General features: G+C 38.8%; 2 protein-coding genes across 2 annotated transcripts; one reads left to right on the top strand and one right to left on the bottom strand.

Moving 5' to 3' along the window:
- The first annotated feature begins 5440 nt into the window (after positions 1 to 5440).
- LOC148912981 (uncharacterized) lies at positions 5441 to 7798 on the top strand. Its single transcript, XM_089026280.1, has 2 exons — positions 5441 to 6080; positions 6325 to 7798. Exons 1-2 carry the CDS (start codon positions 5485 to 5487, stop codon positions 7598 to 7600), a joined length of 1872 nt encoding a protein of 623 aa, XP_088882406.1. The 5' UTR covers positions 5441 to 5484; the 3' UTR covers positions 7601 to 7798.
- A 158-nt stretch (positions 7799 to 7956) lies between these two features.
- On the bottom strand, positions 7957 to 10064 carry LOC116290274 (uncharacterized). The gene is made up of 2 exons (XM_031697281.2): positions 9699 to 10064; positions 7957 to 9514 (listed from the first exon to the last, which is right to left on the bottom strand). The coding sequence occupies exons 1-2, from the start codon at positions 10012 to 10014 to the stop codon at positions 8103 to 8105; spliced, it is 1728 nt and encodes a 575-aa protein (XP_031553141.2). The 5' UTR covers positions 10015 to 10064; the 3' UTR covers positions 7957 to 8102.
- Between the last annotated feature and the right edge of the window lie 8883 nt (positions 10065 to 18947).

The raw sequence follows: 18947 nt of genomic DNA, 5'->3' as shown, positions 1-18947 counted from the left end.
CCCCAGTCAATTTGCTATGTTTTATTATCAGTGTGGTCCATGTTTGTATGGCTTTCGTCGTATAATTTCAGTATACGTACATTCACAAAATCGCCTATAAATTGATACAAAATCATCTACAGTAAAAACCCGCGAGTAGGAACCTACATTTTTTAGAGTTACCCTTGACAGGTTCTTGTTGAAATGGTAGTTGACACAATTTTAGGCTATCCAGGTTCTTAAATAGGTTCTTATTTCTGTGTAAAAAGAAATAAAATCCATCTACAAGATAAATTGGTAATCAGCCTATTTTTCAATCAACCCCACCCCTCATAATGCAATACAATTAATATCAACCTTCCTTCACTTTACGTTTTTTTTTTTTTTTACATTAATTGATTTATCTGCACAGCAATGGCAAGCTCCTATTTTTCCAAACAGGATTCTTACCCAGCTCTGCGTCACTAAATGATGATTCTTGAAAATAAGAACCTGTTTTTCATTTTCTAGGCTAAATAGGTTCTTGTTTAAAGGGGGTATAAATGACAAATTTGAGGCTAACAGGTTCTTAATTTTCAGGTTCTTACTCGCGGGTTTTCACTGTAATTAAAAAGGTAGCAGCTGAATTGATTAGTTTAAGGAAAAACCCACATTTTGATGTTAAACAGACCCACATTTGTAATGAATTCAAATGTTAAATTTCTTGCCTCTCTCGTACTGATTCTCTTCGCTGCCCTTGCTGTCAAAGAACTTGCCAATCAATCTTCCGAAGGAGGCCCGAAAGGAGCAGAATTTCCTCATTTTTCCCCCACAAAATCAATAAGTAAGTAGCGTTGGAATTGGAATATCTGATTTATACATTGTCGAAAATATATATATATATATATACAACGCTACGGTGGGAAAAGTTATGAGTCGGCTTGGAGACTATTGTCAAAAAGACTGTGAACAATAGGTCTTAAAGGGATCACCGTCAACAACAGAATTATAAGTGCGATAATAACTCAAATTTACAATTTACAAGCAACAGGTTAAGTAGCACGGTTGAAAGGCAGTGCAGGTTGCAGAAAGGATCCAGCCAAAAATTTAGGGGCGGGGCTAATTGAGTTTAGGGTGGGGGGGGGGGCAATTGAGGTTCTTCCGTCAACACAACAAAAAACAATATAAAAAAGCATCGTTTTTTTTTCTGCTGCCCCCCCCCCACCCCTCCCTCCCTGTATCCGCCCTTGGGTTATCAAAGAATTCGTGGAAAAGTTAAATGATCTATTGGTTCAAAATTTATTACAACGATGAAGATGTAGGAAAACTGAAAGAAATAAATAGTGACGATTTTATTTTCTTTGAAGCAAAATCCGAGGAAAATTCCTGCATTTACCTCGCTGGAAATTAATATATTTTGACTCGCATTTTACACGAGTCGTATCCGCAATGTTAAAATTCAATATATGGGATTGGTTCGTATGTTAAGTACATTAAAATGTGTTCGCGTAGGCCTAGGTGGCAAAAAGAGCAACTGTTCACAAAGGTATGGAATAAGTTTGATATGAGTTTGCTGATTTTCTTTTCTACATAAATATCACTGATAGTAGACGCGTTTTTACTGTAAATTATTAGGTTTCTTAAACCTTTTTTTCTGGGCTGTGTAACGAGTAACTCTTCTCGAGTTGGGGAGTATATTTTGCTTTTCGAAATCCGGGACGTGTCCCGTGTTTTCTGAACGACTGTTTGAGGTATATCGTCTTTTATACCTCCTCATTGTAGGATATTTCGTTTTATTAGTTCTATTATTTTGCCACGTGCAAGAGTTGAACGAGCACGAGTTTGAAAAAAATAAAAAATAAAAAAAATACTATCGTCCAAACCACGTGGAGGTATCCACTGAGTAAATAAGTAATTGGATTGTTTAATCTACTTCTCGTGGTTCCTTTTAGTTTATTTTGACGATGACTGATAAAGATGAAAGTAAACAGGAGCGCCGAAAGTCTTCTCTGTGATACTAAAATCCTCAGCAGCTGTTTGCTGGCAGCCCCCAGCTATTTATATAGCTGGTGCAGTGCCAGGGAAGTCAGTGACAAAATTGAGAAAATGAATCTAGTTGAACTAGACAGCCTGCTGACAAAGTTTTATGCAGAAATGAAAAAAGTAAATTGCGTGACTATGAACCGGAGTCATTGAAAATTATGCAATTCAAGCAGCCATTGATCGACACTTGAATGACGCCGGCTACAATAGCAGTATCACATCGGTCACGCGAATTTTCCAACTAACCAAAACCCTTCATGCAAAAGTTATTTTCCTGCGTGAAGAAGGCAAACGCCCAAATAAATCATCTTGATTGTCCGTAGATGACGAAGAAAAGTTCTGGACCGAAAGAGAACTAGAAGACCACAATGACCGTGCACTAACTTCCGTCAATTTCAAGAATTTAACGGGGCAATTGGGATTTCGAGGTCGCCAAGAACATTATGATGCTTAAGTCGAGGACTTTCAGATTGTCCGCCGGAAACACAGATGGCACTGAAAGTGTTAAATTCAGTGAGAGTCCCACGAAAACATGCAGTGGCCATTCAAAGAAAGAAATTTTGCTACTTCAAACAATTTCAATCATTTTGAAGTCATGCAGGCGATGTCTCAGTTCTTTGGAATGAGTAATCAACAAGTTTCGCCACAGCAATCAATCACTTACACAACAACTGTGTTTTCTCCTCTACGACTCAGCATAACGCAGCTCAATCCCCAAGGAAACGACAATTTATCATTTATGACTCAGATGATGAAAAAGAAAACTAACTTTTGAAGGTTTCGTAGGAAATATTTCGTGCTTTTGACAAGTGCTGTCATTTGAACTGCATGCACGAGTTTCAAATCAAATCAAACATGGCGATTTATAATGGTAATTGAACTGAGTGGAGTGCAATTTGGTCTGAAATCAAACGCGCGATTACAAAATCGCACGACCGCGTAGCGGGAGTGCGATTTGTAATTGCAAGTTTGATTTCAGACCAAAATTGCACGACACGAAGTTCAATTACCACTTTATTATATCCATTTTGAAATCTATTTCTAAAAAGACGTTTTTTCCAGTTAAACCGATATGACTTACAATCTAAAAGCAGTCGATTCAAACATGCTGTCAAGAGAACTTGTTTATACTGATTGAGCAATGATTCTCATTTTGAAAACCAACACTTTCAATCCAAAACTAAAATGAATTTATATCGGACCAAAAGGTTTACAAATTAAGAAACATTTACTTACATTAAATAGCAAGACAATCCTGCCCAAAAGGGTTGTAATGAACTGGCTGTTGTCCATACAGCCAATGCTCACTGCTTGCATTTTTACGATTTCTGTTCAACATGTTTAGATCACACTTGTGCCGACAAAACAGCAAAAATCAAAGGTTGTTTAGTCCTTCGGTTGTCCTTAAGAAGTCGCGTAGCTCAGCAAAAATCTTCTTCTTAAGAAAAACTTCTTTTAATGACTGTATTTTCGATGTGTTGTTATGCTTTAAAGATTGAAAAGGAAACCACTTTCCACGATCAATCGCCAAGAAGTCACATTCAAAAGATGCCGATTGCATTTTCTCCCACTGCTTTTCGCTGTAATATCTTCAACTTACTTAAGCAGTTACTTTACAAAGATGCTTTTGACGATTTTAAGTGATCAGTTGGTCTTTTTAAGTCCTTTTTACGGCTTCTTAAGTCTTTTTTTAAGACTTTTGACTGTAAAATCGTTCTTCAGAAAAAATTTTTTTGAGCCGTGGCTTTTTTTTTCGCAAGAAGCGATGAGCTCAACACTCAGATGGATTCCTTGATATGATTGGCTAGAAAATGACATGTCTCTCTTGTGATTGGTTCATATCAGTTGATGTGCAAAATCGTGCAATTTAGAGCTCAAAATCGTGCAATTTATGCTGAAATCACTGCTGCAGGGAACCAATCAGATTGCAGGATTTGCTTGTGATTTCAAAATGGATGTAATAAGTCATGTGACTGCACTGTTATTATGGTAATATGAAACCGGATATAAATTAGCATTATTTATGAATATTTAAAGATTTGCTGATAAATCGTTAATTTATTTTATACCAGGATTGATTTACTTCCTCTTCTACATTAAATTGATTATTCTGCACTCCTTATTGTATCTAATTCTTGTGTATGATTACAAAAAGAATATGATTAAGTGGTAATTGAACTTCGCGTCGTGCAATTTTGGACCAAAATCATACTTGTGATTAACAAATTGCACTCCCGCTATTCGGTCATGGAATTTTGAAATCACTCGTATTATAGTCCAAATTGCACTCCAAACAGTTCAATCATCATCATTTAAAATTAATTTAATTTAATTTAGGAAGTAACCAACAAGGAACTATTTGATTTAATTAACCAAGAATGCGGTAAAAAACCGTTGCAGATTACAAGAAAACTTTTCACTTTGCATGGCAATTTGGCTAAGCAGAAATGTCAATTTAATGCGCGCGCACATATAACATGGTTTGATCGCGTTTTTCTTTGTCCATCGTAACGTGTTTTTTTTTTTTCATTTCCCTGTGGATGGTCGAGTATGCCGAAAGCTCGGATTATAGTTATAAAATCTATGGTTGATAAAGCAAAATAATAATGAATGTAACGACAACCAACAAGGAACTATTATATTTCATTTAGATATTATTTCATGAACACAGGTTAAGCACTCTATCATACAGAGTACTGTATTTATTATTCACAACAAAATAAAACAGATTGACTTTATATTTGGAAATTAAAAACATTTGAAATTTCAGCCTGAAATGGTTCTTATGTGAAGGGTGTTCAACATGAAAATTTCAGCCTGACAGGATCTTAAATTTTAGGTTCTTATACGCGGGGTTGTACTGTATTCGAGTTAGCAAAAATATAACCTTCAAATTATGTCGGTACCTGGAAATAACGCTGGACTGATCAAACTCAAGACACAGCTAACTCGCAGATTTAAACCTGAAAAAATTTCTGAGTAAACCAAAGTCAGGGCACGGTTTACTCACGGATTGCTCCCTGAAACAAACTCTGGGCTGATGAAAGTCAGGAGGACACAGAGGCTTGATTTTTATGCACAAACTATCTTCGAATATAGGATATCAAGTTAGTTGCTTAACGGACGTCCTGCCAATTCCAACATTCCGTTAGTTGCCTATTTATAGCATTCTTCTTTTGTTTAATAATACTTTGTTATAGTAGAAGAATGATTGTCAATAGGTTTGCTTTTGCACGCTTTTCATGCAATTTTCTAAGAATAATTCATGTAATTTATTCCGCTTACGCCTTAGTTAATAGTCCAGTTTCGAATTCTCCCGCGCCTCTGCATAACCGCTATATTTCGTACAGCGGGCGCGCTTTTGGGGCATGAATGCGAGGCTCCCACTGTAACATTTGTTTACAAAGAGAATCATCAGCTGTAATATACCGTCGGCATACGAGATTTTAAACAATAATAATTCCCCATAATCACTCGATTTCCATGGAATCTCCGAAAACTCTGTCAGAAATCGATTCTGCATCTCTCGATGATCTGAGAAAGCTAAAAGTGGATGAACTGAAAAAGATTCTCAAAGATCATGGCCAGCTAACTTCTGGGAAAAAAGCAGACCTGGTCATTCGATGCCATGTGCTGCAAGAAAGAGCAAAATCATCCACTCCCACTGCTACTCCAGTTTCAGCAAACGTTCCTCTCGTTACAACAGCATCTTCGAGCCGAGTAGACAACAGAGAGGTGACTTACGGAAGCCTTGCAGCACGCGCCGCTGGTTCTGCTTGGACGAATGATTTGCGCAAGTTACCTCCGTTCGACTTCCTCAAACTTTACGACTACTTGGTTATAAAAACAGCTAAGTATGATCACGCCTCCATTCGCCAAGCTGGCTACAAAAAGCTTAAGGCTTTTCAGTTTTTCAAGGAAGGACATATAAAAAAACTGGAAGTGGGAGTACGAGACAAACTTACTTACGTTAAAGGGGAAGTTCTGGCTTCCATGAAGCAGGAAAAATATGGTGTCATGATTGTGCTTGACAGCGAAAGCGGCGAAGTTTCACAAGCCGCATGTCAATGCCCGGCAGGGTGAGTTATTTTCTTCAATTGTACTATTTTTAGTTTTTACCCAAGTGAGAAATGTAGTCCTCTCCTTTCTTCCAGTTTTAGCTGAATTTTTTTTCTTCCGGGGGATAGCATTTCTATTTTTAAGATAAATTTATTCTCCACTTTTGTTTTATTATACTAATACATTATTTCAACCCATTAAGATATACTTATAGCAAGATAAAACTATTATTATTTATATACATATTATTTTCCTGATTACCAGGAAAGGGGTTGGTGGCCTGGGTCATTGTAATCATGCCGGAGGCTTATTATTTGCAATAGAGGACTTCTGCCACCAAGGATTGAAGGAGCATTCTGAGCCCATTTCTTGTACATCAAAACATTGCTCTTGGAATACTCCTAGAAACATGAAGGTGGAACCCAAACCAGTTGACAACATTGTAATAACAAAGTATAAGTTTGGAAAATTATCTGCCACAGTTCCCAAGTCAACTAATTATGATCCCAGGGCACCAGCAGATAGGTGTGTCAATCCTGAAAAAGTGGCTGAGCTTTCTACGGCCCTAAGCAACAGCCTTCATAGTAGCAGCTACTTTTTATTTCACAATGTGAAGAGCCAACTGATAACTAACAGTACTAATGGGGTGGAAATAGACAGTATATGTGCAGACATACTTCAAAATGCACCTGATATTAGGGAGGAACCTTTGGACTCTGGTAGTATGCCATTCAATGATAGTTATGACATATCAATACCTAGATTTAAATCTATGATGGATTTATACACAGAAAAAATTGATGACACTGAAATTGAAAGAGTAGAGCGTATCACAAGAGGGCAACATTCCAATCAGGCGTGGAGAGACCTAAGAAAAGTGAAACTTACAGCATCTAATTTCTACTCTGCAGCTGTCAGGAAAAAGGAGCCAGATGCTCTTTTACACTCTATAATGTATCAAGATAGTAATCTCTCAGCCCCATCTCTTAGATTTGGCAGAGAACATGAAGATGATGCTGTTCAGACATACCTTACAATGAAAAGAGCAGATGGGAATCATGCTCTCGAGGTACATGAAGTTGGAACAATTCTATCAAAAGAAGACTCTGGCCTAGGAGCTAGCCTAGATAGGAAGGTTATTGATCCACTTGCAAAGGGCATGAAAACTGGGGGTCTTGAAATTAAATGTCCTTACTCAAAACAAGGGATGTCTGTGGAGGATGCATGCAAGGATAAAGCTTTTTTCGTGGGTATCAATGGCAGTGGGCAGCCACAACTAAAAGTTGGTCACAAGTACTATTATCAAGTTCAAGGACAAATGTTTGTATGTAATTTAGAGTGGGTGGATTTTGCCACATGGTTTGGTGATGATGTCATATTTATTGAACGCATTAACTTTAATAAAGAATGGTGGTATAAGACTGCATTACCAAGGACAATGCATTTCTATAAAAGAGCATTCCTACCTGAAGTTTTAACCAGAAGAGTTCAGCGTGGTGTCAAACTATACAAGCATGGGGGTTGGAAACACTTTAAATAATAAAATGCTTTCCTTTCTATTAGATTGCTTGCAATATATATGTGAAACATCAGTTGCTAGATAGTAACTAGTAGTCACTATTGGTCAACCAGTACATTGTTAATAACAATATAATTGGGTCTCTAGTGTATGTGGTGTCTCAAGTGTATTGTTTAACAATATTCTGGTTCAGTGATAGTGACAAAATAGTTACTAAGTAGCAACTATATAGCTACTAACAACTTTGATGATATTTCACAGGTATAGTGCAAGCACTCTAATTAATATTATATGAGTTTGTGAAGAGAAATTTATGTAATGAAATTTAACTATATTTTTCATATACATCACAATAGATCTACAAGCAGAAGGCCACTTTGTAGAGATACATAAGTATTTTGACATGTATTGACTGTGACATATCTCAACAGTCATTTTTGACATTGAAGAATTGCAGTGCAAACATTTTGACCTAAGAATGAACACACCCGATAAATAAAACAACATAACTTAAATTAATTTCTTACTTTTCCTTTGGGGGAAGGAGAGGAGGTAAAAAGTTTGTCAAGTATGCACATACACTGAATGTCTGGTCAGCAAGGTGAGCCAAGCTGAGGGGCAGGGTACCATCAAGGATGTGATAATTTTTTATTCGCCCAATTGCACGCTCCACATGGATCCGCACAGCAGCTATGCGAGCAGTTTCTCTTACTTCCTCTGCAGACAGCTGAGCACGAGCACCTTTAAACGGGGGGATATTCAGGCCAACCCCAGCTGGCAAGATGTCAGTAATGTCAAAGCCTCTATCTGCCATGACATTATCTCCTGACTGCAAATGACGAATTAGTCCAGATTTTTGGGTGATAAGTTTATCAGATACACGACCTCCCCATAACTTTGAAATAAATATAACTTGGCCATTTGGAGAAATGCCCACTAATACCTTGAAGGTATTATGATGTTTGTAGTTTGACCATGTCTGAGATTGGGCTTTCATGGAGGATGGAACCTCTACAAATACCTCAGTACAATCAATTATGACTCTGGTAGTTGGGTAGAGGGCAAACTGTTCTGGCATATTTTGTCTTATTGTATCTTGACTTGGGAATGGAAAAAGGGATTCAGTCTCCAAATGTAGAAAATTAATCCATGTAGAGTAAATTTTGCTGACATGCCCAACAGAAATCCCAAATCGATCAGCAATATCTTTCACAAACAGCCCTACTTTGAGTCTTACTAGTACAAGAAACAGTTCTGTAAGAGAGGTTAATGAGCGTTTTATTCCAGGCTTCTTCTTTCTCTCCTCCTGATAAGGCTGGGAGTCTTGGATGTTCTTCGATCCCCAGTACTGAAGCTTTGCAGCTTTGGGTTCAAGATATTTATGAAATGCGATAAGGGCCTCATAGTTAGGGAAGCCAGTATAAAATTGGATTGCAGAAGGGTCATCTTTAAATTTGTTTAGAGAAAACTCTCTCTCCTTGTAACTGTCTAAGTCCTTTTGCAATTGTCCAAGTTTAGCCTTCAGCTTATTAAGTTCTTCCTCTTTTACTTCCAGTCTTTCACGCATGGCCTCCACAAGGTCTCCTCGGTTATCTTGCTTGAATGCAAATGCGTACGTGTGGTCACTGGTGTCCTTTTCAGGCAACAGATAAAAGTCTGTCTGCACACACTTGTCTGCCATGCCACAGGTTTCTGATTCAAGTGAATATACCTCAGTGTGTGTCTCCTCGACTGATTCCTTGACAACTATTTGTTCAGAAGCCAGGATGGACTCTTCGATGACCTGTTGCAGGTCTGACCTACCGATATGTTGTTTTGAGACTTTAGAAGCAGTCTTTTTTCTTTTCTTGGTCGGGAGAGCAATACGGACTGCCGGAAGCTTTCTTTTTGGAGGGAGAGGCTTCATGCCAGGAATATTTTTGGAAGGTTCTGCCCCTGTAAAGAATACTTCGTTAGTTTAACACCCTATCAATATCTGAGCAGAAATTTTAGAAAGAAATGATTTCCAAAATTATATGCCTACGGTTTGTGAGTATTAGAAAGACTGTCAGAACAAAATTTGAAGCTCCATAATGTAAGCTTACAGATAATCCTTCGAGCTAAATTTCACTTATTGTACCTGCTTTCAATCTGACTTTTCCTCCATAAGATTTGGTCATATCGCTTTCTTGGAAATGATTTTCACAAATCACGGTGCTAGAAGTGACTTTAAATCCATCTTTTCCATCCTGGCGTTTTATTAAATTGCACCAACGTGCCTTCCTTTTGCGGTCAGTGGGAACCGTGAAGAAGCGTAAGCTCGATCTTGATCCGTCAGCATTATACTCGTAATTATAACAATTTAAGGCTGCACATTGCCTTCCACGACTTCTTGGCTTCATTGAAGGACTATATATTTTCTTTTCTGTAGATTCCGGTGGTTTTCCTGCGCTCATTTTGACGATAAATGCTAGTGTTCTCGTCTGTATCACTATTGTTTACAGTACTGAACCGAATCTTACAGTGGGAGCCTCGTTTCCATACTTAAATGCGCCCGCAATGCAAGGCGTCCCAGCGGTATCGTGACAACTCGAAAAGGGGCTATTACGTCCAGTATGTGTAATCGATGTGTGTCGTCAACGTTTGCTAATCTCGCAATTCCCAAGTACAAAATACGGCTATTTCCACTTGATCGCTGAAGTTCATCAGTGGACCTTTAGGGAAGTCAGTTGCAGAATAGCGAATCAGCTAAATCAAGAGAAAGGTTAGAATTTACTCAAAGGAAGAAAAGAATTAACGTAACTTAAAGGACGTATTCAAAAGACTCGAAAACCAAGGAGTCGAAATCAACAGAACTATATATTCGGTTTGGCTTGGACGAGAAAAGTCACAAGAACCATTGAAGTATGTTGGAGTGGCCTGTTTTAGATGAAAAGGCAAAAGAGAGACTAAGCGAGAGACAGCAAAGCCAAGCCGAGATCGACAAAATAAAAAAGGTTGGCCAAGGGCGTTTTGAAAAAAAAAAACATTGTCTATTTATGAACTTTAGTTTTATTAGTAATTCATAAGATAATTAGCTATCGTCTTCTTTGATAACTTAGGCTGATATTATTTTCTCAAGTTAAAAGTATTTGTAGAAAGTATCTTACTGTATTTATTTTGGATTCAGATAATAAAGAAAAACAAGAAAGAAGGAATATTTATGATTTTTTTGTGGCCTTAAGCGACCACGCGCGGATAGGTGACATTGGCATGATAAAGTTTCCCTTTGTCAGACCCTCTTTTTCGTATACCAACATTACTATAATTTTCTATATTTTCCTCGCCCGCTATTTCAGTTTTCCATCCTGCCTTATCAATTTCGTATTCCGATCACATCTTTTTGGATATTTCCACTCCCACAATGTCAAGATTTTTCAGGACACGTTGATGGTATTTTATGGACGTTGATATTTTATGGGGAGCGTGGGTGGCGTAGCGGTAAGAGCGCTCTCTCTTCCAAGCGCTGGTGGAACACAATTTCTGTGAAATTCGCTGTGCCAAAGTTAAGAAATTCAGAATGCTTCATTTCTTTCATTTGAAAAGCATGTAGGTTTTTTTTTCTCAGAGAGATTCGCGTTGTGACAACTATTTGACATCATAACTATAAAATAATTAATCGGTTGCTTTTGTTGTTGTTGTGTTGTTTCTGTTGTTGTTGTCGTCGTCGTCGTCGTTGTTGTTGTTGTCGTTATTTCTGCTGTTTTCGTTGTTGCTGTTGTTGCAGTTGTTGTTGTTGCTGTTGCTGTTGTTGTTCTGTTGTTGTTGTTGTTACTGCTATTTTTGTTGTGGCTGTTGTTGTTGTTGTTGTTGTTGTTGCCGTTGTTGTTGTTGTTGTGTTGTTGTTGTTGTTGCTTTTGTCGTTGTGGTTGTTTTTGCAACACAAAAGGAAAGGCAAGGAAGAAAAGAATATAATTCTGTCAATTTCAAAACTATCAATTTTTTTCGATAATTCCTAAAGCGATCGAGAAAAAAAAAATCGTTTCCAGTTTTCAACGTTTTAGAATGTCAAACGTTTCCATAACAATAAAATATAGGACAATGAACAAGTGAGTTCCAAGTTAACATTTTTTAAGTAAATAAGTAAATCTAGATGTACATTTCGCATAATATAAGAATATACTGGTCTAAATATGTGCTTACCTTCACTTTGCCACTACTTTGGTACATTGTCCAAGTGTTACTGTCAATAGATGTTGAAATCTGGTATTCTGTAGTCCAAAATGGCAAATTAGGATAGCCTTGTGTAGCTACAGCACGGATAACAAACACCTCACCCAAGTCTATCTGTAGATAGTCATTAGGGTCATAATTGGTCTTTGGTATCCATGCCCCTTCATTTCCATTCAGTCGTGCATAGTGTGGTTTGTCATACATAGACCTATATGAGCTTGCCGTAAATCTGTCATCTGGTATGATGTTACTGTTAGATACACCGATGGGGTCCAGATTGATCGTAGATCCACTACTCAGAAAAGCTGTAGTAATAATAGTAATAATAACAATAATTATAGTACACTCAACAAAATTACTCGACTCTGATTGGTCGAGAGGAGTACAATTATAGCGTTAATTGTACTCCGTAGGAGTACCGAATTAAGTCGCTATGGCAACACGGCCAAAACAATGTCAAAGCAATGATTTTCTATCATTTTGTACTTAAAAAACATATAAATAAAATTATAAAGCCGTAAGAACTAATCTTTTTCATGCATTTCAGTTGCGCGATGGACTGAAAATCGGCCGCCAAATAGACAAAGATGAACGGCGTCGCTTCGAATTTTTTACTGAAATTTTGTTGAGTGAACTATAAACAGAAAATCGCACAATCTTCTCGTACAATTTGAATTAATAGACACTCGTAATGTTTTGAACGTTCTTTAATTGCACTCGCCTAAAGGCTCGTGCAATTACAAGAACTTTCAAAACATTACTCGTTTCTATTAATTTCCAAATTGTACTCGAGATCGTGCGATTTCCTATACTAATAACAATTAAAATAATAATGATGATGACGATGACGATGACGATGACGATGACGATGACGATGACGATGACGATGACGATGACGATGACGATGACGATGACGATGACGATGACGATGACGATGACGATGACGATGACGATGACGATGACGATGACGATGACGATGACGATGACGATGACGATGACGATGACGATGACGATGACGATGACGATGACGATGACGATGACGATGACGATGACGATGATGACATCAGAACTTGTGCCTGCCCCACCTAAACCGGCTTAGTTTACTTGTTACCAAGATAAAACTGATGATATTGTCATGATTTTTTGAACTAGATTCATTCGACGATAACACTGAAAATGTTAGATATTTTGTTCTTGGAATTAGAAATCATACTGTACTTTTCTTTTCATTTATCCTTGTATTTTGCTTTCATTTTGACTTGATTTTATATTGAATTTATGAAGAATTAGTAAATTGTTTCAGTTTATTTTGTTTTTTTCAAATTGATTTCATTGGGGCTTTTTATATTTTTTAATTTAATTAGTTTTTTAAATTTTGTCATGATTTTTTGAACTATGATTATTCAACGATAACACTGATGAATCCAGTGTTCTTTGAACTAAAGGGAAATCATGCTTGCATAAAGCCTGTGCTGACGAGGCCCAATACAGGCCAAAACAGCTGTCCACGGTATCTAGTTGAGCTGGCTCATTTTTTACGCGACTTGAAGTTGTGAAAGGCCCATTGGCACTCTTCGGACGTTTCATACAAGGCTCGTAATTTACCTATTACGCCGTGTTCTTATATGGCTTCTGAGCCCTTCCCACACGGCTTACCGCCTCATCTATCATGGCCTACCGCCTCATCTATCATAAAGTAAGAGTTAATTACCGACAACGGAGGCAATAAGCCATATACATCCCGAGGGCCGCAGGCCCGAGGGTTGTATAGGCTTATTGCCGACGTTCTAGGTAATTAAGTATTTTATTTATAAATTGAGAAGGTTTTCTTTCAAATGTTGCTCATTATAAATGCGAACGGTCTATATATAGTTATTAACCGGGTTAATAACTATAAATTGACCTCGCATTTATAATGAGGGTTATAACAAAAATAAAGCCTTGTGAATAACAAAGAAAACCGTGTCAATTGAGAAATAAGCCTGTTTCGTTTACTCATTACCAAGAAACTAGAAACATTCAACGATAACAATGAAGAATCTAGTGCTCTTTGAACTAGAGTGAAATTATACTCAAGCACCAAGAGATGCCAGAATCATTTAACGATAACGCTAGTTAATTTTCACTGTTCAATTTAACTTTGCCAGAAGATTTAACAAGGTGCAAGCAACAACCAATATAGGAGACATCGTCAACTATTTGGGACTTTTTGAGCCCGTGATCCCTCAGCAGAGTTACACATGAGTAAATCAAACATGGCGTGTAAATACATAGAAATTGTATGGGCTCAAAATATTGAACAACAAATAAAAACATTGCTATAGATGATGCACAATTTGCCTCCATGCCATCAAATTATACATATACATGTCTACAGTTTTGTAAAGCTATTTACATTAATTGTCAGCAAAATATGTTTAGAAAATTGGTTCAAAAATATAATAACTAAGGAACAGTAATTGCCTTCGATAACCTTGAACAAAAGCTCAAAATGTGAGAATATACAGGCGGATAATTCAGTCCCAACACACATTGCCTACTTGAACTGTGAACTACATTACCTTCGCCATTAGCTCCATAATAGACAAGTTTCGAGTTTCGAATTACCGCTGTGTTCCTTGATTACAGACTCATACATACAGTGTTTGTCTCGTATCAGTGTCTAAATATTCACAAATACCAACGATAAATTAAAAAAAGGCACAACTTCAACAACACAAACACTTTGAAATTCGACGGACCTTGACTGGAACACGTGAATATTCTGCACAAAATCGTGTCTAATCCTGTGTAAATGAGCCTGTAATCAAGAAACACAGCGGTAATTTGGAACTCGAAAATGGTCTATTGTGCACGAAATAGGTGGACGATTCGTATTTCGTTTTCCCTAGTAAAAATATATTTGTTTGAATCCCATGAAATGTGATGTGCCATTGTCAAATTGAGCTTTGAATGCTTCCTTGAACTTGTAATATCCAGATTACTTCCGGCTGTCACGCCATGTGTCACATGACACATACATGTAATTTAATCGTGTGTGTAGTTAGTGTGTGAGGAATAAAGCACGAGGACGAATAACATCAAAGTCTCTATTTATTGTGGATTCTGCGGACACAACATTGGCGACGAGTGAAAAAAACAAGCCAGAAAAGTCGATTGAAAAAAATCCTCAAAGCTTAGTGAAAAAGAAAGTCGAACAGAGCCAAATAAACACAAGAAGTGAAGAGAAATGCCGCCCATCGCCAACTATTCCGGCCATGCGCTGCTCGCCAAGTCAGCGGATATCATGTATAAAATAAAAACCACAGGAAGCCCAAGCTCTCTCAGGCCCGGACTTAGAGAAACAAAACCTTTTGCTACGGTATTCCTGTGCTTTAATAGGTATCCTATTACAAACGATGGCAAACGAAAGCTGAGGATTCAAGCTTTATTTAGGTACCAAACATACCGTATTTTGCGAATAATTTTAAAGGCTTTTGCTTCACAAAGTGCCTATTCTTGAAGAAGGATCTCACAAATATTCGTCTCAAATCGGAGCTTTTTGAAAGTAAAAAACGAAAAGTATAAATTCGTTCAATCGACCACAGATTCGACATCAGTAATTTAGAATGTGTGTATTTTAAGGATCGACCCCGGCAAATGAGGTAACTAGTTCTGATTTTGAGAAATCCTGTTTATGATATTTGACCTTTTGTGTTTTTCTTGCAATTTAACAAAGCACTTATGGCAAGAAGGCTGTTAAAATCTAACTATCGAGACGAAAAGGTTTTTCCAAACAAATTAAAGTATGTTTGGTAAAAATCAAATGCTTTAATGTTATATATTGTTCTTTTACCCCGGCAAGTGGAAAACTGTTTACACAGAAATTTATAAATCGAAAACTATCTTGACTCTCTATACATTTCTTTGTAAAATCTGACTTAACTCGCTTAACACTTTCAAGCGACACCGCTGCATTTGTACGCGGGCGCATGACAGGAATAGTTGGCGATGGCCAGAACCAGAAGCGAGCGCCGCTCAGGCAGCTCAAGCACAACAAGCAACAGTTATTACAGAAACTAGAAACCCCAAAACACCTCCATTTACACCAGGAGAGGACCAGATTACAACAGGAAAGCGCTGGAAGGAATGGCTAGAAGAAATTGAGCGAGAATTCAGGTATTTCAAGATCAGTGATCCGACCAATAAGAAAGACGCATTAATTATTTATGGCGGGAAAGAAATCGCTAGATTAGAGAAAAGTTTGCAAAATCCTAGCGCAGGAGAGATGAATGAATACGAGAAGTTGAAATCGAAATTAAATGAGCAATTTCTACCCAAACGGAATAAACACCATGCTAGATATAAATTCCTTGCCACGAAACCTGAAGCTAGTGAGACGACATTAGCATACGCCGCGAGGCTGAGAGAACAGGCGATGGAATGTGAGTTTGGCGACAATTTAGATGAGCGAATTTTAGAACATTTAATTCAAACAAGCGAGAGCCGCACACTGATTCAAAAAGCCATAAGCAAAAAGTGGAATCTAGATCAATTTCTAGCAGAAGCAAGTCAAATGGAAGATACTCACACCATGATAAAAGATATGAAGGAAACTTCAAAGGAAATTGCGAAAATCACAAAGCACCACAGGCAACCCACAAAGTCCAAAGAATTACCGTGCAGACAGAGGCGCGAACAGTGCGATAGATGCGGACAACAAAAGCACGTACAACCGCAAAACTGCCCTGCCCGAGGCAAAAATTGCATGAAATGTCATAAGAGAGGCCATTATGCAATAGTTTGCAAAACAAAACCGTTTACAAAACCTTAAGAGTACAAGGGTAAAACCGAGAACCCAAGAAAAAAACAAGTGAAAAAAACCACTACCGAAGAGCAACAAGACTTGACCAGCTCAGACGACGAATTCTACCAACACCTCAAGCAAGCAAAAAACCTCAAGAGTGGAATCAACCAGTCCAAGATAATAACGGTGAGAATTGACGACGTTGATGTCGGAGTTGAACCTGACAGTGGCGCGGATGTCAACATTTTGGATGAGCATCAGTTCAAAGCGCTGACCAATCGGTCCAAGGAACCGCAGAAACAGCTGCGCGGAAGCAAGGTAAAGCTAAACGCACTGCAGTACAGACTACCTGTAAAAGGGGAGTTAAACGCCATCGTTAGAAACAAAACCAGATGAGTATCCACAACCTTCATCGTCGTTCGAGGACGGATTAATTCAGCACCGTTGATCGGAAGAGCCACTCTTACGGAACTCGGCATGTTAAGGAACTGAGGCACCCTAGCTGAAGCAAACAGCTTAGGAACGCAACAGGACTCACAGATCTGAAGGATCGCAGACAAGAACAAACAGCAGCCACAGACGGACATCGACGAGATCGTTACCAGACACAGCAAGGTATTTGAAGGTATCGGAAGGATACGAGACAACAAGAGAAACGAGGAACTGTATGTTAACTTCAGCATGAAACCAGAGGCACTACCTGTAGCCCAGAAACCAAGGCCGGTCGCCTACCATCTTAAAGAGCCGTTGAGAAAATGGATTGAACAAGGTATTGAGGAAGACATCTTCGAAAGAGTACCACCTGGAGAACCAGTCACATGGTGCTCATCCCTAGTGGTTCAGCCTAAACCCAAGTTCAAGGACACGCCAAGGGAAAAATTAGAGCCCAACATGATCAGAGCAAGTGTGGATCTTAGAGTACAAAATGAATACATGAACAGGAACAGTATAACCCAGGGACCGATCGTCGAAGATTTTACCTACAAGTTTCACGACTGCAAGATCTTTTCTAAGATGGACCTGAGACAAGGCTACCACCAGTTACAGTTACACCCAGACTCAAGAGCAATAGCAACATTCAGTACCCCATGGGGAAACATGAGACCCAAACGACTCGTGTTTGGAGCCAAGTCATCACAAGATCTACTCGATCAGACAATATACAGAGTATTCGGCGATATACCAAGATGCCTAAGCCAGCGCGACGACATACTCATCGGAGGGCGCAACCGAGAGGAACACAACCAGACCTTGGAGCAAGTGCTACAAAGAGCAGCAGATTTTGGAGTCACCTTCAACCGCGACAAGTGCCAGTTCGGCGTGGAAGAAATAGAATTCTACGGATACAGATTCACAGAAGACGGACTGAAACCAACCCCAGACAAGGTTCGGGCCATGAAAGAGTGCAAGCAACCGAAATCCAAGGAAGAAGTGAGAAGCTTCTTAGGAATGCTCGGGTATCTCTCAAAGTTCATACCGAGGTACTCGACACTAACAGCACCGCTAAGAGAGCTAACACAAAGTAACACACAGTTCAGATGGGGAGCGAAAGAAGAAGCCGCCTTCATCAAGCTGAAAGAGAGCATTGCCAGTGAGAATACAGTAGCATACTACGACCCAAGAAGGCCAATCATCGTACGCACTGAAGCAAGCTTCCATGAAGGACTATCAGCAGGACTCTTTCAAGAGACACCCAAGGGACTGCAACCCGTACACTTCATCAGCAGAATCATGACGGACCCAGAGAAAAGGTACAGTCAAACCAAAAGGACGCTTTAGCCATCGCCTAGGCTAAAGAGAGATTCTGGATGTATCTTATCGGGGCACCAAGGTTCAGAATCATTACAGCCCACAAGCCCCTGTTACCCATGTTCAACAAAGCAACGGCCAAAGTGCCACCACGGATCGAGAAATGGATCATGAGCATGCAGGATGTGGACTTTGAACTCATCTACCAGCCAGGGAAAGATGAGAAGGATCCACTAGACTTCTTGTCAAGACATCCATTACCGGAGACTGACAACGAGGAGGTAGGAGCAGTAGTCAAACAAGTCACTGAAGTTGAGCACGCCGTTATTCTCGACAAGATACGACAAGAAACAGCGAAAGACACACAATTACAGAAACTACGTGACCGAATGATAACGGAGGACTGGGAACACTACCGGAGAGACCCAGATATCAGTCCATTTTATCAAATAAGGCAGGAACTGTACGAAGTCGATGGAGTTATTCTTAGAGACAATAAGATCGTTGTGCCAGCAAGCGTTCAAAGAAAAGTGGTAAAAACAGCACACAAACTTGGACACCTAGGCGTTACAAAGACCAAGCAGATGTTGAGGGAGAAATACTGGTTTCCAACCATGAACAATCTAGTAGAACAAATAATCG

The sequence above is a fragment of the Actinia tenebrosa genome, unplaced genomic scaffold, assembly GCF_029948245.1.
Source record: "Actinia tenebrosa isolate PJP-AT-01 unplaced genomic scaffold, QUT_ActTen_1.0 PGA_scaffold10__47_contigs__length_13832649, whole genome shotgun sequence".
NCBI classification, from domain to species: domain Eukaryota; kingdom Metazoa; phylum Cnidaria; class Anthozoa; order Actiniaria; family Actiniidae; genus Actinia; species Actinia tenebrosa.
The sequence above is the reverse complement of the archived record's forward strand: the minus strand, read 5'-3'. Positions and strand labels throughout refer to the sequence as shown.

Bases quoted from the DNA above. Each gene is read 5' to 3' on its own strand.
- LOC148912981 (XM_089026280.1), top strand. From the start codon at position 5,485: ATGGAATCTCCGAAAACTCTGTCAGAAATCGATTCTGCATCTCTCGAT. The intron at 6,081-6,324 runs GTGAGTTATTTT...CCTGATTACCAG, and splicing joins GCATGTCAATGCCCGGCAGG to GAAAGGGGTTGGTGGCCTGG.
- LOC116290274 (XM_031697281.2), bottom strand. From the start codon at position 10,014: ATGAGCGCAGGAAAACCACCGGAATCTACAGAAAAGAAAATATATAGT. The intron at 9,515-9,698 runs GTACAATAAGTG...TATTCTTTACAG, and splicing joins AAAAGTCAGATTGAAAGCAG to GGGCAGAACCTTCCAAAAAT.